General features: G+C 37.1%; 1 protein-coding gene across 1 annotated transcript; it reads right to left on the bottom strand.

Moving 5' to 3' along the window:
• Positions 1-2,628: 2,628 nt before the first annotated feature.
• On the bottom strand, positions 2,629-10,393 carry LOC148170621 (uncharacterized). The gene is made up of 2 exons (XM_088042509.1): positions 10,262-10,393; positions 2,629-2,887 (listed from the first exon to the last, which is right to left on the bottom strand). The coding sequence occupies exons 1-2, from the start codon at positions 10,388-10,390 to the stop codon at positions 2,693-2,695; spliced, it is 324 nt and encodes a 107-aa protein (XP_087898635.1). The 5' UTR covers positions 10,391-10,393; the 3' UTR covers positions 2,629-2,692.
• Positions 10,394-24,467: the final 14,074 nt, after the last annotated feature.

Genomic DNA, 24,467 nt, shown 5'->3' with positions numbered 1-24,467 from the left:
AATCAGATGATAGTTTGATTTAAATTTAAAAATGGTCAAGTGTGTGTATGTAAATATAGGTTTGTTTATTATATTACATACCAATTGATAGTGTGGCCCCCATTTTAGTGTTAAAGAGTATATACACATTGAGCAGTGTACTATGCTAGAAAATTTTGGAAAAGTTGGTATTACTTGCAAAGTAATGAAGTAGAGGGGGATGACGCAGTCAAAGTTTTATTTGTTGACATTTTCTGGTTTTCAAAAAGTAGATTGTAAGCGGATGAAAATGCTTGCGCCAACGTTAAAAAAAGCAATTTCGGTCTTCATTTGCTCTGTACTAATTTGTAAGTTGACATTTAAGGTTTCACATGAGAGTCATTATTTTGTTTAAAATTTTAGAGCATAAACTATAGACGAGAGTTCAATGGTTACAAAGGAATATTGTCTGACCACCATTAAAGGGACAAAACTTTGTTAAACTTCTTTGCAATTGGAAGTTTTGTGCTGACAACCTCACCTCAGAGTGAACCCCATGACAAGTGGTCATAATTTGAAAAAGACGACATTTTATTTCCTACACTAAAACAACATGAAATCTTTGATATGTGAGGTATACAGGGTCCGGCAACACTTGTGTCCACCCCTAAAATCGTCTTTAATTTTAAAGATAAAATTTTGAAAATTTGCATACGCTTACAGTTGACAAAGCTCTAGAAGCTGACGCAAAAATTTGTTTTTTATCACCAATAGTTTTGGCGTCGCGACGCCTTAAAAATGTAATTTTTATTTAATTGTAAGGGTTTGTGATATCAACCCCTAATTTAATTTTGTTTGAATATAAATGTGTTAAAAATATCTCAGTTGTTATTTTAGATTCAATGCAAATTGTCTTCAAAATTTGAGAAAAAAATGCTGTTTTATCAAGTTAGTTTTCAATTTCATTACGTCAAAGTTGGGAACTACGTTTACACCCATCTGTCAACATCTTGTGTCACAAATGACATCTGTCCTTTGGCCCGCTTTAGATTGTAACAAAAGTCTTAATTAGTGAAATTGTCGCTTTGTCGATGTTAATTAACGATTTCTGGTGTCTATAAAGTGCAACATGCCCGTGTTAATCAAAATTAACCTTTGTAAAAGTGAATAAAGTGACTTGTGAAATTTTGGTGTAAACGTAGTTTGCCACTGCGCTGTCATAATTTTAAAAACTAACTTGATAAAACAGCGTTTTTTTCGCAAATTTTGAAGACAATTTGCATTAGATTTAAAATAAAAATTTAGATATTTATATCACTGTTATGTTGAAAAAAAATTGAATTCGCGAATATTTCCGCAAAAACTCAAAAGTCGCTAAAAATTATACTTCTTAGGCGTCGCGACGCCAACCAAACCGTGATAAAAGACAAATTTTTGCGTCAGCTTCTAGACCTTTGTCAATTATGCGCGCGTGCAAATTTTCAAAATTGTAACTTTAAAATTAAAGACTATTTTGGGGGTGGACACAAGTGTTGCCGGACCCTGTAGACGTATTCAAATTCAGCAATTCAAAATCCTCGATGGTTGAGGTAATTAGAATTTACCTAAATACGAATTGAACACTTTATAGTTGACTATGTAAACATTAAAAGCTTTGCTAAATTCTCCATGTGTTTCACTTCTAACCAGTTCTTCTAATAAGTTAACAACTTAAATATTTCAGTCATACGACTGCGGGCCACGCAAACTTTATAATTTCATTGTCAACAACTAGAAAAAGAATCCACTTCTTTGAAAACCATTCAAAAGCCATTCCAATTTTGAAATAACTTCAAATTTCCGTAAATACGGGAGCCAATTGTCAATGTTTACAAATGATGACGTTTCTGTCAAAGTGCTGTCAGACAAGGTCGTCAACTTTTGGTGTATAAAAATGTCCCTATGAAGTACATTCCTCAACACAATTTTTTGGGATAGTCCCAAATTTCGGGCCAAGTTTGCATTTGGACCTCACTATCAATTGGTATGAAGTATATATTCCATTCAATTTTCTTTTAAATACGACCCTGTTTAAGTACCGACCGATCACGGCGTGCGCCTATTTTTATGGTCCCCAACCGCAAGGTTTAGTACTGCCCGGTCCTCTCATAATGTGGCCATAGAATTTACTAGGTATATGTCATCTGGGTTTACTTTACAACATTTCACCATTATTTAATTTGATTTTACAGCAGCAAATGTATTGGAGGGGCGGAATGGGTTGTAAAGAAGTGCAGAACTCTCAGCGGGTGGTGTCCGTAATCTGCACCCTCATAAATCAAATTTGCGGGTCCGAAGAAATTTCGAAACTTTGTTGTTGAAAATCTGACCAGTGATATTTGTAAAATTTAAATTTACTCAGTCGTGGATTCATGAACGACGATTTTCGCAATTCAGACCGGCAAGTTTTAAATACGAAAATCTCACAATTTAGTTTTGTTTTTCTAAGCTGAATAAAATGTTGAAGGTGATGAATTAATGTAAATAAAAATATTACATGTTAAAGGAAACAAACAAAAAAATTAACAAAAAATAATTTAACAGATATTTTACATAAACGTTAAATATAAAATTAAAAAATACAATAAAAATTAGAATACGTAAAAAAGTAACATAAAAATATAACGGGTGTCTAAATAAAAATCTGGTCAAGAGCGTAATGCGGGCCAGCAGTCCTTGGTCCTTCTGACGGTGTCTATGCTGCACCCCAGGCCCAGATCCTCCCAGATTCGAGTGGCGGTGATAAAGGGGTTTGCAACACCAAATCCACCATTGCTTCATTCTGGGCGACTTTCGTGACTTTCGGGCGTCCGGATTTTGGCCGATCTTTCAAGGGATTGTCTTCGAGGTTATTTCGCCCCCTGGCAATCCACCTCTTCACCGTCGCTTGCTAGAAAGAAAAAAAATAGAATATTGAAATGAAAAAAGTGATTAAATTAAAACATGTTTATTAAATTTAAACCGATAGATTGACTCTTTCCGATATTTCACGGATGGTCAACCCGGCTGCTCGGCAACCGAAAATGAAACCCCTGGTTTCCAACAGCGAGTTCTTTTGCTCTAGCAAACGTGGCATCTTAGTGAAAATTGACAAATTGATTTTCTCGAATATTAATCCGACAGGTATGTGGTCAGTTCAAGTGGGGATGCGTGAGTATTTGCACTCAAAAACGGAAATTTTTAAAAAATTTTTTATTTTTTTTATAAATTCTGATTTCAAAATTCAAAGAAAACATAATCAAAATACTCTCAAATAGAGTTTAATAAGGGGTGATTTTTAAAAAACGGCAAGCGTTGTAGAATTTTTATTTATGAACCGATTTCAAAAATTTAAAAAACAAGTTAAATGGTCTTTAATTTACTATAAACTGATAATTTTAGAATTTTTCTAAATGTCTTAGAATATTTTTTGCGATATTTAACTTTCTTATTTTAAATTGGCACCCATATTTTTTTTTTTCATAATTTGGAAGATATTAATTTTCTTGATTCAGAAATGTGTAATATGCTCTACTTTTAACCAAAAAATATTTTTATAGCCCTATCTTGTTGAAAGAAAACTTGTTCTTTCTGTTATTTGCTGATTTTTGACAATACAATAACGGAATTGTCTTATTTGAAACCGCGCACCTAAATTTTTACGTATTAACTTTTATTGCCTAATTTTTTTCAAAAAAACGACAAAATTTGCTGACAGCACATTGACAGCGGATGACACCATATTAACGAAAGGACGTTTGATAAAGAACTTATCTAATTTACACTAAACGGATCAACTGTAATCCTTCCCTAGAATTTTTGAAAGGACGAAGATGCTTTTGGAAGTCTTCGTGTTGCTTGTTTTGAGTTAGGGAAATGACAAGATGACAGAGTAAGTTTTGGAAAATATTTTTTTTACGATGAAGAAGGTACTGACTGTAACAACTATTCACACATTAGTTTGTAAAAATTTTTGCAAAATTTACCTTTTCATCTATTAATTAATCAGGGGAGGTCAGTTCAGTTCTTCATCGCTGAATTTCAATGAAATTTTATCAGAAAAAAATATCGTGTCAAACTGCTTTTAAATACAGGCAGATTCCGTCAGTCAATAATGGATTCTCACCCCACTACACGTACCCAGATAAATTTCAATTTTGTTCCACCTTCTCTTTCTCAAACACATACACCGTGGTCCACGAGTGATAATGAGCCTGACCGAATTCAAACTGCAACCCAAAATACATTTTCAAAGCATTCGTTGCTAAATTTATATTTACTACAAGACAGGTGTCAGAGTTTCGACAAATCCTTTCATTCAAGACAGTTTCTAATCACAAGTGGAATAGCATCTCCTCCGACAAAACGTTAAGCAGGAAAAAGCAATGCTAAAACTTAGCAGTCTTCATAAATTAAAACCATAATAGTGTAAGTAGATTGTTCTGAAAAATTTGTCAACTTTGACGTTCATTCTAAATATCTACGACAGCTATGAAAATACATTGTTGTAATGTTTAAGGTTCTTATAGTCAGAATTTTGTAACTTTGGTTTAACTCCGCCTACTTTTTGGGCCAACTGAATTTTAGCTGGAAGTCTGATTCACTCTGCAAAATTTTGATAGTTTGTCGATATTTGCTAAAAGTCGGGGTAGAAATGTCCACACATTAGAAGATGAAGCACTATCAAAATCGACGAAACTTTCACGATTAAATAAATTCTCGCAAAACCGCAAATCTTCTTGACATGTGTGCCACTTGGGTCGTCAAATTTTTGATAGTGTTTAGTAAAGAAGGCTAGCCATTTGTTGAAAAAAAGGCTAGCCATTTGTTGATTCGACAAATTCAAATCGTCATTTGTTCATGTGGGTGGGGTAAAACCAAAGTTATAAAATTCCGACTATAGTTTAGATATTTTTTACAGAAATGAAGAGCTAGAATGTGTTAGTTGCACAGATGTCACTCAAGCCTGGGGCAAAGAAAAAAAATTATCATAAGTAATATAACGAGTGGGCTCGAAATTGTCGGAAATTTTTCCGACAGACGAGTAGTTTTTTCGACGATCAATTGCACGAGTGAGCGAAGCGATTTTCACTAGTGAAAATTTCCAAGAAAAGTTTGCTGTGATTGGTTTATTTGAAAAAATAAATGTCTCTTATTGGTCGAATCTATGGTGAGTTGAATTCTCATATGTAATATAATGAGTGGGCTTGAAATTTCCCACAATTTCGAGCTCCCGATTTATATTCGTCATGAGAATTCAACGAACTGACAATTAACTGACAGCTCGCGTGGTATTTTCGCGTGGAATTGTCAGCTCGCGTGGTATTTTCGCGTGGAATTGTCACTGAAAATTGCACTCGTGAAATTTCCAGAAAAAGTTTGTTGTGATTGGTTGATTTTAAAAAATTAAAGTCTCTGATGGGTCGAACCTATGGTGAGTTGAATTCTCATAAGTAATATAACGAGTGGGCTCCAAATTGCCGGAAATTTTTCCGACAGACGAGTAGTTTTTTCGACGATCAATTGCACGAGTGAGCGAAGCGAACGAGTGCCAATTGTCCGGAGAAACAAACTACGAGTACTGGAGGAAAAATTTCCCACAATTTCGAGCTCCCGAGTTATATTCGTCATGAGAATTCAACGAACTGACAAGCAACTGACAGCTCGCGTGGTATTTTCGCGTGGAATTGTCACTCTCGCGTGGAATTGTCACTGAAAATTGCACTCGTGAAATTTCCAGAAAAAGTTTGTTGTGATTGGTTGATTTGAAAAAATTAAAGTCTCTGATAGGTCGAACCCATGGTGAGTTGAATTCTCATAAGTAATATAACGAGTGGGCTCGAAATTGTCGGAAATTTTTCCGACAGACGAGTAGTTTTTTCGACGATCAATTGCACGAGTGAGCGAAGCGAACGAGTGCCAATTGTCCGGAGAAACAAACTACGAGTACTGGAGGAAAAATTTCCCACAATTTCGAGCTCCCGAGTTATATTCGTCATGAGAATTCAACGAACTGACAAGCAACTGACAGCTCGCCGCGTGGAATTGTCACTCTCGCGTGGTATTTCCGCTGAAAATTTCACTAGTGAAAATTTCCAAAAAAAGTTTGCTCTGATTGGTTTATTTGAAAAAATAAATGTCTCTTATTGGTCGAATCTAGGGTGAGTTGAATTCTCAACATAACATGTCATACTCCTTTTAATCTGCAGAAATTGGTAAGCTATGCTGTACTTCTTTACCCTCATTTCAAAGATCATAAAAAATCAATAAATTAAATTTGAAAAAAGTTTTATCAAGTCAGAAAACATAAATCAGAAGCTACAAAACAAACTTAATTCAAAATTAATTAATAATTTTCACAAATTTCCTTTTCCTTTTTATCTTATCTCCTTTCTTTTAAAACTGAATTTAGTTTTTTAATTCTAAAATATTTTCTTAAGTTTGTCATTTTAGCTTTTAAGTAAATCTACTTTTGCTGTCAAGTCATTTTCGAAGTCTGTGATCACGCTATCGAAACAAAAAGTAAAGTTTATCTGATTATTTGACAACACGCCAAAACATGCAAACACAAAAATGATTTCTGAAAAAAAAAAGATTTTTCTTATTAGGTGAAAGTGTTAATTTAGCCAATAGGTTTTGAAGTTGAAGGCACACTCACTGTCAACAAACGTTACCGTCGTGTTATAGTCGACCTTAAGTTCCCTATAAAAATTTGATTAAAGTAAACAGAAAAAACAATAAAGAATACAACCAAAGAAGAATTGTTTGATGAATTACTACTTTTCAACAAATAATGGCCTCATATTTTGCATAAATGAAAAGAAATTAAAGTAATGTAAGAAAATTATTAGCGATGAGTTACCGACTTACTCCGTTTCAATTATGTTTTTCACAAATTTGGCTTGATCTTTTTTGCACGCTCTTTCTTCCCGTGCTGTTGAAGGTTTGCGTGATTTTCCTTTGAGAAGATATAAAGAAGGCACAACTTCGTCTTGAAATTTCCAGAAAAAGTTTGTTGGGATTGGTTGATTTGAAAAAATTAAAGTCTCTGATAGGTCGAACCTATGGTGAGTTGAATTCTCAGAAAAATGTAGTGCAGCTAAAATTCAGGAATTTTGTCACCTTCCAAAGAAAAGAAAGACGGTTTTATCTAGTCCGGCAATAGATAAAATCAATTTTAACCTTCTTTTTAATTGTACGAAGGAACAACAAAGAAAAGTGTAATTTTTAATATGTTTTTTAGGCCAAACATCTTCCTCATTATTTAAATTTACGCAACGAAAAAGCACGGAAATTGCGTCCTTTTCCTTAACAAGGTTGTATTGTTATCCAATTTTCAAACGGCGCCATCATGCCTTTGCAATTTACCAAAGATTCTAAACAATTTTTATTTTGTAGTTCCTTTCTGGCTGTGTGTTTTTTTGAAGAACATATTGCATCGACAAAATTTTTTGATTAATTGTCAATTGGCGTAAATAATTTACAACCCTGCTGCCTACAAATTGTTAAAAGTTTAAATCCTCCACAACGAATTTTAAGTGTAAAACAAGGGTCGATGGAATGGAAAAAAGAAAGATAACTTCGGTTAACAGGTTTAAAACAAAGAGTTTTTTTTATAAAAACATATTTCAGGAACAAGGTGTTACGCTGTTTTTACATATTCATTAAATGAATGGGAGCAGATGGCTTCAAGTTTTTTTTTGGCCCAAAACATTTACAAGCAAATTTACTGCCTATGGGATAGCATTTGAAGAGGCGGCTAGGATATGTTTTAGGCATTCAACAAAACAGGAAGTGCTTACACCACTATTGTGTGTAAAAGATTTCCTTGGCTGGCGTGCTCTCCAGACGGAGTAATTTTGGAAAATGGAAAACCAACAGCTCTGCTGGAAATAAAATGTCCCATAATAAGTAAAAATGTACTGTATTTATTTTAAAAATAAACATTTCTAATACTCCTGCAGGTAAAACAAAAACTTGTCAGGAATTTTTAGTAAGTTGTGATTATTTAGAAAAAAAACAAAATATTTTATTTTTAAAGAAAAAACATAAATACTATGCTCAAATGCAACTAGGAATGGCATTATTAAACGTAGAAAAGACAATTTTTATTTTAAATTCTTCTTTTTCTAAATCTTCTTTAAATATTGAAGTTCGATTTGATGAAGATTTTGCAACCAACTTAGTTACATATTTTCTTTTATATGTATTTATCCTTTAAGTTAAGTTAAGGAAAATCAAATTTGTCCCTGTCTTTATTTGCGCATTTGAGTCAATAAACCACTTATGATTGATAAATAAATAAATAAATAGATAACTATTGTCATATAGTGAATAGAATTGTATATAGTGTATATAAAATAAAGGCGAGTTGAGTTTGATGAAGATTTTGCAACCAACTTACATATTTTTTGTGTTAAAAAAGAAGAAATGCTTTAAATGTTAATTTATTAATATTATTTTTGACATTTAATTTACGCATTTATTTTCTTTTATATTTATCCTTTAAGTTAAGTTAAGAAAAATCAATGTGTCCCTGTCTTTATTTGCGCATTTGAAGCAATAAACCACTTATGATTAATAAATAAATAAATAAATAGATAACTATTATAGTTGTTTATTTACTAAAATATTCCTTCAGAGTGTCATGTGATGTCCCTCACAGGACATGGGTTTCACGGAAACCAAACACACCTTAGTCATAAGAATCTTAATTCATTATTGCTTTTTTTTTACAAAGTACCAGGTTTTATACAATTGGCGCAGTGTCAACGCGTCTGCATGACACTAATTAAGAAGTGGCGAAATTACTGACTTGCATATTACTGCACACTTATTGCAATGAGTAACAGAACTATGCCCTATCCATATTTCGACACTTCTTAGGTTCATTACACCACAATTAATTATATACAGTATGTCCCCGGATTGAGTTCACAAGAGGAAAAAAAACGTTATTTTTCATTTTACAAAAAAATGACAAAGGAATAATATTTTTTGCTTAATTTAAAATAAATAAATCTTTAATTAAAACTTTAATATTATCAAGCTGTTTTCTTAAAATCGAAAAAAAAAACAAAAAATAACGAAGAACTTTTTTATTTTAAATTTTGCAAAAAATGTCAAAGTAATGAAATTTGTTCTTTAACTCAAACCAATTTCCACTATTTGATTGGCCCATTACCTGTTTTAGCACATAATTCAATTCTAACTAGTAATTCTTTAAAGACTGTTTCGTTATTGTTATTGTTAAGGATGCAGTTGCATTTCTTTTCCAATTTTTTAATACTTACACATTATTGGGTAAATTTTTCTTTAATCTTTAAGGCACTATTTGATGTTGTGAATGCACAGCCTGCTATTATTTAAATACGACTACAAAATTTAATAAATAAAAATAATGAAGAAATTAATTTTAATAGTACAAACTAATAATTTTGAAATTTTAATTGCAGATTTATCTGTTTTGAAATAAGCAAAAAATGTTATTCCTTTGTAATTTTTTTGTAAAATGAAAAATAAACTTTTTTTTCCTCTTGTGAACTCAATCCGGAGACATAATGTATACATAATCATGGTCACAAGCTATAAACTACAAGTTACATAGTTTTGGTATAAACAAGAAGACAAAAGTACATCAAAAATATCATGAGATTCATGAGTGATCAAATTTATCATCTGCTAAAATAGGTGCCGATAGATTTACTAATGCCGCAACAATATACATCATAAAATCCATGTAAGGAATCAAAAACCAATCAATTTTGTCATTAACAATACCATACATTTTTATTCTCTGAATTGCTCTCTCAACATAAACTCGGGCTCTAGCAATGTCAGCAATTACTTCAGTCTTCCTTTGATAGTGACACTTCAGTGCAATCAAGTACTACTATGGTTGTTTTAAATTTTGAAAAACAGGTTTGACAGCAACTGCTAACACCTCTACCATGTCATGAAAATATGTAGAACATGTTGTTAGAGACAAATTAAACAAGATGGCTAAGCAAGTAAAAGAAATATTCAATTTCAATTTCACTAACACCAACAACAATTTCATCTTTAATGTTACCAACAGGTTATTATTATACCTATATTTGGCAACGTTATTTGCATAAACTTCAAGAGTATTTAATAATGTATGATTAACTCCCGTAAAAGCAAATAATTTTTTGTCAGTATCCAAAACATCCAAAAATTGAAAATCATATGCTTCGGTTTGGACTCCTTTATCTTCAAAAGTTTTTGCGTTTTCTAAAGAGGAAGAATTTAGATTTATATGTACCAGTGGGTCTTTATTTGTTCCATAAGAACTTTTCAAGCAAGTCCCATTGTTTATTACACCCGTTTCATTTGGCACACTTATGTTCACTATTTCCATATTAAGATCTTCAGTATCTTCTATTAACTTCATATCTTCTTCTCTAGCCAACCTCAAACAGAAAAAGCATCATAAAGTAACTCTCAATTAGAAGGACTTTATTTTTGTTACCTTTTTCTTGGAGTACTTCTTTTTTTTATAGCTGTCAGGTGACTGATGACCGGAAGTTTTTGTGATTGTATAACCCCCTTTTTCAACCGCCTTTTACGAGAATTCGCAGCAGTTAAGAACAAAACATACTACATAATATTTACATCGTTTAAAGTTGGAAAACTGTATTAATACTGGTTATATTCCATTTTGTTTCTAACTTCTTGTCTTTAGGAACGTGGTGAATCGTTACACTCTCGCTAATGTAATTATTACACTGCGGCACAGAACAATAATGCTTTGATTTACTCGACATCATTTAAGTTGTCGCTATCAAATCAAATACTAAAGAGTACACAAATCTCCGTTTTAACTGCAAATTTTATTGAAACTTTAACAGGCGGATAAAAGACGCCACTAATGTTTTTCCCCACTCTGGGCCGATTGCAGAAACGCTGATTAAACAACGGACTATAAAATCCTGGATTAAATTTAGTCCTGAACTATATTTTGATCCTATTGCAGAAACGTGGTTTATAGATGGGATTACGTAATCCAGGATGAAACGTTTTTGATTGTGAACGAACCACATTTTTGACATGTAACTTCACGGATTAATCCAAATAATGGGTACTGCAGGTTAGAAAATAAAAAATTACTCACATTTAAAATTATTTCTTATGTAAATATTGTAATGCGGGTTATAAAATGTCGTTTTAACTGAATGTGTACCAACTGTGACACTACTGTAAGTAGAAGATTTATCTTGCTTGGAGATCTCCGCAAGACTAAGGGGTTATGGGGGTTACTAAGAACTATTGAATTATTGTAAAAATAGCGATATTCCTAACATTTCTCCTAACAAGACTTTCAAATCATAGAAATTAGTTTTTATTTGTAAAATTATTTATAATTTACTGTCTCAAAGTTACAACCTGTACATTATTTTAGAATAAGGTTCTTCTCGAGTTTATCATTTTAAAAGGCTCTGAATTGAGATGTTCAAAATACTAAATTGCACTTTCTTACTTCTGTTATGGAAATCACCATTTTAGAGAGTTTTTGTATACATATATCAAACGCTATAAAAACTAATTACAACGGTGAGGAAATAACAAAGTTACGATAAAAGAAAAAAGTTAGAAACATATTTCTTCGATTGCAATTAGTTATGAAATGTAGCTATTACAGAGAATTTATGCCTAGAATTTGATGTAATTAGTTAGTTTTTCGATTTTTTACCTTGTAAAGGTTTTCCAGTGTAGGGTCTTGTATAATACTGTCACGTTGGCCGAAAAATCAAAAGTCTCGCTTATAACAATAACAATTTTATTGTGCACTATGAACACTCTCGTACTTCACAATTACAACACTTTTCAGGATTTCCAAATACTAGACTATCTACAATCCTATCACTACTCCCCTATATACAGATATTCCCCTACCACTAGCCTAATGCTGGAGCGCTGCGAGAATATTCGGGAGTTCCGCGTATGAATAAGAATTATTCCACGAACCGCTCGCTCTAGAGCAGAGCGGAACGTTCCAGCGCTGGCGCTCGAAGCTTCCAGAATCTTCTCGTAACACTGCCCCCCTCTTAGTTCTGATCGTCCCGATCAGACCAAACACCTGATTCTCCGTGATATTTACAAAGTCTATTTAGATGAACCACTTTCATCTTTGAACGGGCGCTGCGTTGGATCCGATACACCACGTCGTTGATCCTCTTGATCACCTTATACGGTCCCTCCCATGTAGGTGTCAACTTCGGAGATAGGCCCTTCTTTCGTCGAGGGTTGAATAACCACACCAAGTCTCCTTCGTTGAATCCTTCATGATTAGCTGTCACATTATATCTGGACCGCATCCTATCACTAGCCATTTTGATCCTCTGCCTCACAAGGTGGTGTGTGTCCAGTAGGGTCTCTCTCAGGTTGTCGACGAATTCCGGTACTTCCTTTCGTTCCGCCCCAGGCGAACCAAGCAGAAGATCACAAGGGAGACGCAGCTCTTTTCCAAAGATAATCTTCGCTGGTGTTTCTCCCGTGGTTTCATGAATGGCAGCTCTGTAGGCCATCATAAACAAGGGTAGTCGACGATCCCAATCCCTCTGGTGCTCTTCCACTACCTTGGACAGATGTTCCTCCATCGTCTGGTTGAATCTCTCGACCATGCCGTCGGATTGCGGGTGCAAGGGTGTGGTTCGAGTCTTCCTAATTCCCAGCAGCTTACACATCTCTTGAAAAACGTCAGACTCAAAATTCCTTCCTTGATCGGAATGCATTTCGAGTGGAACTCCAAACCTGCTGAAGAAATTATCTACTAGGACTCGAGCTACTGTTGTGGCTTCTTGGTTGGGAAGGGCATACGCTTCGGGCCATTTACTGAAATAATCCTGCACAACCAAGATGTACTTGTTGCCGTCATCAGTTTTTAGAAATGGCCCGGCCACATCTAGAGCGATTCTCTCGAACGGGGCTCCCACGTTGTATTGTTTCATGCCTCCTTTAGTTCGCGTTCGAGGTCCCTTGCTCGCCCCACAAACTGAACATCTCCTATGTGGCCGGGGGTAAAGGGGACTGTTTGTAGATTTCCCGAGCAATTTATCTCCCTTTACCGGCTCTAACTCACAGGAGCGTTCGGGCCAAATATTAACTTACGAATGAACCCTCCTGGAGCCATTAATGTTAGATTCTCTTCGGAGGCTAATACGATGTTGGCCCAAAATGAATGGTAGCGTGATAAAGGAACATGGCAATAAACAACTGTATCAAAGATCCAGGTTTTAATATTAAACATACAAGGACGTGCGACACAAGAGTTAGTAGAGTAAGAATGTTAGTTAATAATTATCACTTGAATTATAAACAAAGTCAATTTTCTTTCTCACCATTTCGCACAAAAAGCCCATAGGGCCGGGAGGAGTGGCGCGGCGGCCCATAGCAGAACTCGAAGGTGGACAGTTGTTTGGTTATGGTCTGCATGATGAATTTTCACAAGCACTTTGACGACTATAAGCTGAATTTTCAGAGTGAAAGATTCAGAGTCTCTATATCCAAATTTCTTTGAGTTTATATAGTCCATCATTTGCATGATTATGGGTCGTAATACCAGCAACTATATTTGATTGGTTGTTTTTGTTTTGCCCTAATTTGATTGGTTGCTAGGGGTTGGTTAGGGGGTTAAATTCTTCCCCTTCTCTAAATTAGGGGTGGGTTTTTAGTTTAGCTATTGGAAAAGAGATGTCGTTGTGTGTCTGTTTTCTGAGTTTATTATTTTAAAAAAATCATTTATTAATTGTTTATAATGTCTTTTTGACTTTAAAATCATTATCTGTTAGTATACCAACAAATCAGAATTAAGAATCAAAGATAATTACTCAAATCTAAAGTTTTAGAATATTCCAAATTATGCCAACTGCAATTATCCAATTATCCTAAAAGCTTTTAGAGTTTCTCAGAATTCCTATTTTTAGGTGTTAATGATACTATAAAACATTAGCCTGTCCAATAATTGTCAACCCCATTTCAGAGTTTATTTCTGTTACATTGGTATTTATTACTTGAGATATGGATGGTTCTATTGTCCTGGGCGCCCTCTTGTACCTGCTGCATAGTGATATTTTATTTCCTTATTTATTTATTCCGTATTTAGGGTGTGGGGGTGCAATTTTGAGAGCAATTGAGTGAGCAATTGAGGATGGGTCAACTTGGTCCTAAAGATAAGGGCACGCACCTGCCTTCATAAACTTGAAGGTATATTATGGGTACGCATGCAAGACAATTCCTTTGAGGCAATGTCATGGTATATTTTTAGAATAGATGTATTGGTATTGATTTCTTAACAGACACAGCTAAAACAATGTGTGTATTCTTTTTGGGCAATGTTATGATAGATTTTTGAACAAGTGCATTCAGATTAATGATGCTTTGTAAAGGGGCCGCTACATTGGCTCCCGATTTTCCAGAAAAAGTTATGCTAAAATGGCATAAGTTTTTGAAAGAATATGGGCAGGTGGAAAGAAAATATCGTCTAACATTTGGTATGACACTTATACTTAGTAAAAAACCGCATGCAAAACAGAATAATAAAAAAATAAAAATAATAGTTGGGGCTGAGCGGGGCCCACCTAACTCAGGCGTCCCAATCCGAGTCCTCGGAAGCCGGAGCATCTGGGGTCGCCGTGAGCTCCACCATCGGTGGGGGAGGGGAGGAAGCCGTTGTGATGGTGGCCGGGGGTGGATGTAGAACCCTGGGGGCCACTGACATGACGGGAGTGGCGGCGGGGGCTGGAGTGGGCGCACGCGGGAAGTGCCATTCCCGGATCGGCGCGTGCTCCAACCAGTGGAGGCCCTCGATATCGAAGCCCGTCGTGGCTCCATAGCTCCGTTGGAGCAAGGGTGGGGTGGTATGATACCCCGGATGAATGAGTACTGCCACGTGGCAGGGCTCACTTCCCTCGACGGTCCAGGCCCGTATCACCCGGTCCTCAAACCGGGCAGCGAAGACCGGTGGCCTTTGGGTCGCTGGAGCATACCCCCACTCCGTGTCGTCAATTTCCTTTAGGCTGATGCATTCCGGGCGCCCACCCCGGAATAAAAGTTCCCCCAAGTTTTTAAAAAAAAAGGCCTCCACAAGGAGGAAGACCTTATAGGCCGGGTGGTCCTCCGCTAAAAGAATAGTGATTAGACTAGGGTTTCTCTAAACGGGGGGGGAGGAAAGTGGATCATCTCGAAGGGAGGGGAAGTGGGATTATTCATGTCCACATAGAGATCTGTCTGGAAGGAGTGGAAGGACGAGCTTGAGGAAAGTCGACGGGGGACTCGGGGAGTTGCATAATGGGGTTGGTCTGACTCGTCAAATTGCCAAGTGGCTGGAGGAGGTGTTGTTAAGGGGGTGGACTGCTCTTGGGATAGAGTTGTAAGGCGACGGATAGGGGATGCATGGTTCTGTATGCGATGGGCCAAATAGGTGCAGGTAGCAACCACGACGAAAAGGGCACAAAGGAGGCCAGTTATCCAGCCGGCCAGGAAGAACCGGTGATTTAGGGATGGGGGCAAACAATGGATCGTGGTATATCTTCGTTCTATCTCGGAGGAAGTGTTATTGGTAAAGGACATGGAGATGATGGTCACGTTATACGTTCGATCTACATGGCCTTGGAGGAGGATGGTGGGCAGGGTGGTTTTCAGGGTGCGAAGGTCACCCGTTTGTTCGTCTGTCCAGACGACCAACGTGTGGTCCCATGGTGGGCTGGACAATGCTGTTAGGTCCACTTGGACGAGACATTGGTTTGACGGGACCGTCACGTGACGGTACATGCCGGCCCATGTTACGGTTGGGATGGCTCTCAATGCCAGCGTACCCGGTAGGGGTGCTGCAGACCCTACCGTCCAGTAGGTCAGAAGACACAGAAGCACTAAAAGTATTTATCGTCAAAATCCCGAACTGAACTTTTATTACTGTCACCTCGCGAAACCCGAAGGGTGTACATTGTGCAATGGATCTTTGATTTATGCTAAGTGCAGTAGGTGAGGTAGATTATTTATAAGATTTTTAATGCTAAGTGCTAGAGAATATAATATTATTGTGAGATAAATTGTGAAGATACAAGGTCATTTACCATAAATTCTTTTCCTTAAATATATATGTGCAATAAATGTAAGGAGTAAAAAGTGCATTTTACGAGTAGATTATAATTAGATTATTGATCAATTACATCCAACCCCTGTAATTTGGGAACGGGTTTTGCAGTTCGTTCTCAACGTGTTTTTGTAATGTAAGATATGTAGGACGCGGCGGCGGGGGTGGAGGCGCTGTGCTAGGAGGTGGCAATGTAACTGGTGCAGTTTCCATATCTGACTTGACTGGTAATTCATAATCCGAAGAATTTGACTCGGTCTCTTGAGTGGTAGGACGTAGAAATTTCTTATATGAATAGTGAAGAACGTAATAAGTCATAGTGTCCCAAAAGGAAGCAAAAATCTTCCAAGTGCATCCACCTTCACTACGGTGAATTGTTAGAGCGTTGAGGACGATTTCCAGCATAAACTTAAAGAGTCGACACACGACGTAAATTCCCAGACAAGTACTGGTCCAATTGCCGATAAAGGTAAGCCATCCATATAATCTTTTCGTTGTATCTTGGGCTAAGCGTTCCAAATCTTCTTGATTTAATAGACTATATCCCGTATATTTGTTGGAATTGACAGGTTCACCTGACACTTTTCGTACTAAAATGTTGTTTAAAGCATCTCTTTCAAGTCCAAAAACAAATGCTTTTTGTGCCTCTTTAACTTCGATTTCTTTGTACAAGCCACCAGATCCAACATTCTGGATCGGTTGAAATAATTCCGTTGTCTCCATTTCGGTTTGGAGTTCTTTCGGTGGTTGAGATGATGCTGGTTTAGGATGAAAACTAACCCATTTGTAATCTATGTAGTACATAGGAGGTATAACACTATTGCAAGGTATTTCTTCGCCTGTGGTTTGAAGAATTCTCGTTAACGGTGCCATAAAGTATGATTGATTATTTACTGTGACTGGAAGTTGGGCGTAACAAACATCTTCGCGACGGATGTGAGCTACTTTTGGTACACATTGAAGGATATACAAGACCTCGCCTGCGAGTTTCCCGAGGTATCCCATACTGCGTTGAATTAAGGAAGTTGTAACAGAAGGTAAAATTGATGCAAGAGCTAGGCGATTTAGAAGAATCTCTCGATGACAACGACGATGTACAGCATAGGTATGGGCTGCTGCCAATGAAGTTTTCAGGGATTGTTCGACGTAAAGAAATTTTGTATTTACGTAGATTGTTAAATCAATATCTCCTTTTTGAAAGTCTTGAACCCATTCACGAATTGGTTCCGTGGTATTGTACAAAATTACTAAGAGTTCAGGGTGGTCAGTGTTAAACATCTTGGCTCCACAGTTGTATGTTTCTTTTCCGAGACGTAGGGCGAACACTTTTTCTTGGGCTTCTACTACCACATAATCTATTGGATCCTTGGGGTTTACCAGTTCTGTAATTTGATGACCATGTCCAGCATACAGCGCAAAATATTCCGCGCATGATTGTTGTGGATTAAGTGTCCAGTAGGCCTCGCCCACATTTAAATCCATACAATGACCTTTTGTATAATCGCATGCAATTCCAGATCTGAGATGTACTTTGTTTTCATCTAAGGTAACTGGTGCATAATAGTCTTCATTATGAACTTTAAGTAGTGCTTGGACTACTACATCTTCCCATGAATTTCCATCTTCATGGTATGAAGAGCCCTGACAAGAGCCAGTGCTGCTGGCTGTTCCAGCTAAAAACACTGTGGAAGTTGTGGTGGAGTTCGGTTGAATTCTTGCCACTAGGTGTCCACTTGGTCCTCGCCATTCGTGGAACGTGTGAATACGATCACAAGCGTCTGCACCCACCGGATAAATATACGAATCGTAGCCATTATTGACAACACTTGTGTGTGAGAACATACCGCAATGATAAATTGTACGCGTAATTTCAATTAGGCAAATTCGGACTTGAACTGAATTAAAACGTTTTTTCTGCAACACTTGAACCTTTCGTGGCTCTGTTTTATATTGAGTATCAGGGTCGGGGCAGGATGCAACATCTTTAAGCGAGATTACAGAAATATTAGCTGATGGTGATTGACAATCGTATACAATAATCGATTCAGCTAAAGACATACATGATAGTACAATGATTATTATAGTCCATAAGCTGGCTGTAACAAATTATCCATTCTTAGTCCTCTCATAAGGTTAACCCTTCGTAATATTACAAATAAGTTGATACAAGTATTAAGTGCTTTAAATGTGCTTTTTCAATACCCAAGGTTTAGGTGAAACAGGGCCTCTGCTGCGTGTGCGGTGATCGTGTGGCGTACGAGTATCATTACTAATAGGTTGTGGCAGATTTGCTGCCGAACGACTTGGAAAGTTTTCATAAATTACTTGTGAATCCGTGGCTTGGTCGACTAATGTATCAACTACTGAAGATACCCAAGAACTCAAGTTTGACGATTCTGCCTTGGCAGAGGACGTAGTTGGTTGAGTAATTGGAGTTGACGTTAAAAACGGATTAGTGTTTAAAAATGGATTTGTACTCCTATTCGCAGGAGAGCGAGATCGGGTGTGATCTGAAATATCATATATTGTCATATCGCTATCACCCGAGGACGATGAATCCTCTGAAAATGTCTCTGTTTCGGTTGTTCGCGACGAATTACGCGATTCCTGCCTCGACGGCGGCGGAAAAAATGGCACATATGAGGGATATGTTAACGGTCCGTAATCAGTATCCCTTAGACCACGTCTTTCCTTCCGGTGTGAAGGAATGTGCTGCTCATTACCCTTACATAATTTTAATCTATTAGCATGTACCTTATCTATTTTCCTGTCAGAGAATCGAATCTCATACGTTACCGAGCCTTTTTGGCCGATAACCGTAAATGGTCCTTCCCATTTGGGTCGGAACTTTGTTGCGAGGTTTTTACCTTTCGGCGCGGGGCAATCTAAATAAACTTTATCCAAAATTTTGAAAGTACGCTCTTTAGCCTTTTTATTAAATTTATCTGTACGCTCATCGGCTTTATCTTCTAAACTTGCACGAGCAACATCCCGAACTTTATTGAGACGTTCACTTAATTCTGCGGCATAATTTTCATCGATATCATATCGTTGGCGTGAAGCTTCTAGGGTTGTTAAAAATGGTAATGGCATTTCATGACCATAAAGTAAATTAAAAGGTGTAAAGTTAGTGGAGGAATGAACTGAATTCTCATTCTTGCAAATGGCAACCAATAATCCCAATTAAGATCATCTTCACTTACATAATGAGAGATCATTGTTTTGAGTGATCTATGTAACCGTTCAATTACTCCATTTGCTGAAGGCCTATACGCGGTAGTTTGGATTTTTGTGATGCCTAATAGTTTACAAAGGTTCTTAAATAAGTCTGACACGAATTGACTACCTCGATCGGTTAACAAAATGGCAGGTACTCCATGACGTGTTATAATATTATCTACTAAAGCGCGACAAATTGTCGTAGTTTTGATATCGGGAATTGGGATGGCTTCTGCATAACGCGTAAGATAATCGATGCAAGTTAAAATATAGCGGTTTCCTGTTTCTGTTAAATTTAAGGGACCCACGAGATCTATTGAAACTTTTTCAAACACCCCTGTAGGTACAGGTATATTTTGTAACATTGCTGGAGATTGTGGTTGCGTTTTATGAATACTACAACTGTGACATTTTTCACAAAATTCGCGGATATCATTTTGCATTCCTTTCCAATAAAAATGACGTTGAATTAACTCACTCGTCTTTTGAATTCCTACATGACACGCCAATGGGGTATCATGATGTAACCGTATGATTTCATTTCTCATTTGATATGGAATCACTAATTGATCATCGACTTCTTGTGCTCCACGTTGTCGATAAATTAATCCATTAGAACTTAAATAGAATTTATCTGATTTTAATAAGTTCTGCGTTTCCGGATCCTTTTGTTGAAAGACTTTTATCGTCTCTAAATTACATAACAAGGGTTGAAATTCCGGTGTTGGATTTATGGTGCGAACTACCGACGCTATCTCGGGTTGATCCGTATCAATTGGTCGAAGGCGGGTAAGCCCATCGACATTAGTGTTTTCCTATCCCTTCCGATAAATTATGGTAAATGAATATTCCATTAGCGCAATGGCCCATTTGGCCAATCTAGATCCCGGATTTTTCGCGGTAAAAATGTATTTTAACGGTAAATGATCCGTAATAATTTTAAAATGTGTTCCCACTAGGTAACACTTATAATGTTGAATTCCCCACACAATTGCTAAACATTCTCGCTCGGTGGCTGAATAACGACGTTCTGCGTCTTTTAAAACTCGGCTTGCATAACTAACTGGGTGCTCCCTACCTTTGTCATCTTTTTGTGACAAGATTGCACTTACTGCAGTTGAAGATGCATCCGTATTTAAAATGAATTCTTTTTGAAAATTTGGATATTTTAAAATCGGTGGCGTAATTAAAGTGGTTTTTAAGGTTTCAAAAGCTGCCTGTTGAGCTTCTGTTCATTGAAATGGGACGTCCTTTGTCAAATCTGTCAACGGTTTTGCAATTTCGGAAAACTTAGGAACAAAACGACGATAAAATGAACATAACCCAAGGAAAGCGCGAACTTCCTTTTTAGATTTCGGCCGCGGATATTTTTCTACCACCTTTGTTTTGTCAGGATCTGTTTGTATCCCATCTGATGAAATAATATGTCCTAAATATTTTGCAGAAGTTTGCATAAAATTACATTTTGTGGGTTTAAATTTCAGCCTGCATTCACGCATTCTCTCAAAGACTGTACGTAGCCTATAAAGGTGCTCATCAATACTGCTTGAGCTAAATACTAAAACGTCATCAAGAAAAACTAGGCAATGAAAACCAACTAACCCAGAAAATACTGCATACATCATTCGTTGGAACGATGCTGGGGCATTCTTAAGGCCCATAGCCATACGAGTAAATTCATAATGACCCGTAGGTGTCGAAAATGCTGTTTTCTCTATATCACGTTCGTCCATTTCTAATTGAAAATATCCTTTTGATAAATCCAAGACACTGAATAGAGTTGCACCCGAAAGTTGATCGAGTGCTTCATTCAACAATGGTAACGGAAAGAAATCAGTTTTCGTAATCGTATTTAAGGCACGATAATCTATACATATTCTTATTTCCGGCTCTTCGCCCGGATGTCGTTTCTTTTCAACGATAACAACCGGACTATTCCACGGACTGGTTGATTCGCGAATCACACCGTCTTCTAACAAAGTTTGTATTTCCTTGTCCAACGCGGCACGTTTCATGTGCGGAATACGATAAGGTCGTTTCGCGATGGGAGGAACTTCTTCCGTAATAATTCGATGCTTTACATATGTGGTGCATGAAAGTTTTCGGTGCGGTGACTTAAAGATATCGATATATTCATCAAGTAAAGTGATTAATTTATGACGTTCTGGTGGTGCTAGGTGCGCTAAATTGAATTGACTTAATATACTTTCACGTTCTTGCGGACTAACGGTCGTTCTTATTTTCCGTATAGCTTCTTTTCGCGAATTTTTACACGAAGCTTCAACCGAGCATGCAATTCCCAATAATGTATTCGCTGGAACCTCAACTTCAGCATTAGTGACATTTATTATTTTAACTGGGACGGATACGGCTGCTAAACACACTGATCGGGCAACAAGAATTCCATGAATTCGTACAAGATTTGGTTCAATAATGATTTCTTCATTTGGCACAAAATGAATTAATTTCCCTAAACAGATCGCTTGGGATCGTGCTGGGATTTTTAATGCATGTGACAACTTAATTTTTGATTCTCGACCGGTATGTTTTGATTCAGACATTTTATTATCAACGTTAGTTAACTTTGAACTAGACGCTATCGAATCCGAATTTTGTGGCCGATGCCATTTGATCTGACCACTTCGCGATTCTACCGGCTTTAACATTGATGGATAACAGTGATTTCCATCAGGCAAAATTACATAAGTCGAACTATTCGACTCCTTTTCTAAGGGAATAATCTCATTATCTATTGACATCCACTCTTGATTCCAATTAATTGTTGAATTATATTTCACGAGAAAATCAAGCCCGATTAAAAATTCACCCGCAAAATCTAGAGTATCTTTGACTACCACAAATTTATGTTGGATTTGTCGGCCGCCCGGGGTTTCGAGATTCAGCACGAGTTCTCCAAAAATTGGTATGAAAGACCCCTGAATATCTCTTAGATTAATTGACTGGGGTATACTTTCCATATCTAAATTTTTCACCAATGAAAATTTCACGAGACTTGTGACAGCTCCACTGTCTATGACTAACTTAACATTACGTTTCCTAAATTTTAAGCAAAAAGCGTTTTTAGCGATGCGTACACTAGAACTATGGGAGTGGCGTATCTGGCCCCTATTTACACCGCTCCTTAGTGGTTTAAATTTTTCTTTGGACATTGCGTAGACAAATGACCAGTTGCATTACATGACCAACACCTTATGTGGGGACAGTTTGCTGCCCAATGGTGAGGTGAATCACATATCCGACATTGACCTCCGGCGTTTTGTGGCGAAGGTGTTCGTGAACCTTGAGGGCGTTGCGTTTGGGGAGGACTTTGCATTGGCGATGGAGCGTAAAAATGGCGCGGTTGAAAATTTCCTCTGGGTCGCGTAAATTGCGGATTTTCCCATCCTGATTGAGAATTGAAGTAGGAGGGACGATAATTCCGTGTCCTATTTGCCCAGGGTACTTGATTTGGTCGCGGGGATGGTGGTCGCGAATTACACTGCATTCGCGGTGCTTGTTGCGACGAAAAATTTCGCGGTGCCTGTTGAAAATTTCTTGGCCGCGACTGCCAGTCATTACGTTGATTTCGCCAGTTCCCGGATTGATTTTGGAAATTTTGAGACATATCTCGCCGTGGTGACGCGGATCTTTGAACTTCCACTTGTTGGGGGTTTCCAAAATTATTATTATTTTCTGATCGAGGCGCATTGGGAGATTTTCCACGCGAGGTACTTGGTGATGGACTTCGCGAAGCGTTGCGCGAATTTACTGGGGATGGAAAAGATACCGTTTTCCTAATAGATTTTAACCGCTGTTCTTCACCAAAGTCTAATTCAGAACTTCCCGCCTCTAATCGTTTCTCAATTATTTCTAAATTTATCGCTTGTTTAATTGCTTCTTCCAGGGTTTTAGGATCGGTAATCATTAAATGCTTCCGATATGATTTTGAAACACCGTCAATGAAATGTTGAATGGCCCTAATCTCGGTTTGCTTAGTTATGACTTTATTTTCTTCTTCGTTTTCACCCCAAATTATTGTGTCGTTGATGGCCTTACGGAGACGCGCAGCAAAGTCTTGAACTGTTTCACTTACTTTTTGCTTACAATTTTGTAAAATATAATGTGCTTGACCCGGAATTTTTGGTCGTTCAAATCGCGCTGCTAATAAGACACTAAATTCTGCCCAAGTTTTACATTCGCGGACCTTTTGATCGCACTGCAAGAAGCTTAGTGCGGCTCCTGAGCACTTTGTTTTTACCAGTATCAACACTTTATCATCTTCCCATTGGGACAAAGTTTTAAAATTTTTGACTGCATCAATAAAATCACGAACGCTGGTTTCACCGTCATATGAGGGGACTAACTCCGTAATCGAAAAAACGGTGCTTACTGCCATGTTTTCTGAATTATTTTCAAAATGCTTACAACTTTATTGACCGAGTTTAACAATAACTCCAAAGTTGATCCCTTCTTTTCGAGTCCAATCCTGTTCTTTATTATTTTCTAATTTTTCAATGATTTGTTTCAAAAGTTGGGTCTGAGAAAATTGTTCCATGAGTTCATGCGGATTCATAAATTCAGCCGTTTCCATACGTGACACAGTGATTTCAATAGTTATATTTCTCGGTCTTCCATTGGAATTTACGTTAACTCCCGACATGGTGAATTACGAATTTTTATAACAATTTCCACAATAAATTTTGGTTAACCTGATTTTCCACGAACAATTAAAGACAATTTTCCGAATAAATTCCAAATAGGCTAATTCTGAAAGACCAATTCTGAGTGAATTGATCCCACCGCTGCCCCCAAATAATGTGGCCGGGGGTAAAGGGGACTGTTTGTAGATTTCCCGAGCAATTTATCTCCCTTTACCGGCTCTAACTCACAGGAGCGTTCGGGCCAAATATTAACTTACGAATGAACCCTCCTGGAGCCATTAATGTTAGATTCTCTTCGGAGGCTAATACGATGTTGGCCCAAAATGAATGGTAGCGTGATAAAGGAACATGGCAATAAACAACTGTATCAAAGATCCAGGTTTTAATATTAAACATACAAGGACGTGCGACACAAGAGTTAGTAGAGTAAGAATGTTAGTTAATAATTATCACTTGAATTATAAACAAAGTCAATTTTCTTTCTCACCATTTCGCAC

Source organism: Gnatocerus cornutus, chromosome 7 (assembly GCF_029298725.1).
Source record: "Gnatocerus cornutus isolate USDA-ARS CGAHR chromosome 7, icGnaCorn1.1, whole genome shotgun sequence".
Taxonomy (NCBI): Eukaryota; Metazoa; Arthropoda; class Insecta; order Coleoptera; family Tenebrionidae; genus Gnatocerus; species Gnatocerus cornutus.
Note: the sequence above shows the minus strand (reverse complement) of the source record. Positions and strands in the feature narration are given on the sequence as shown.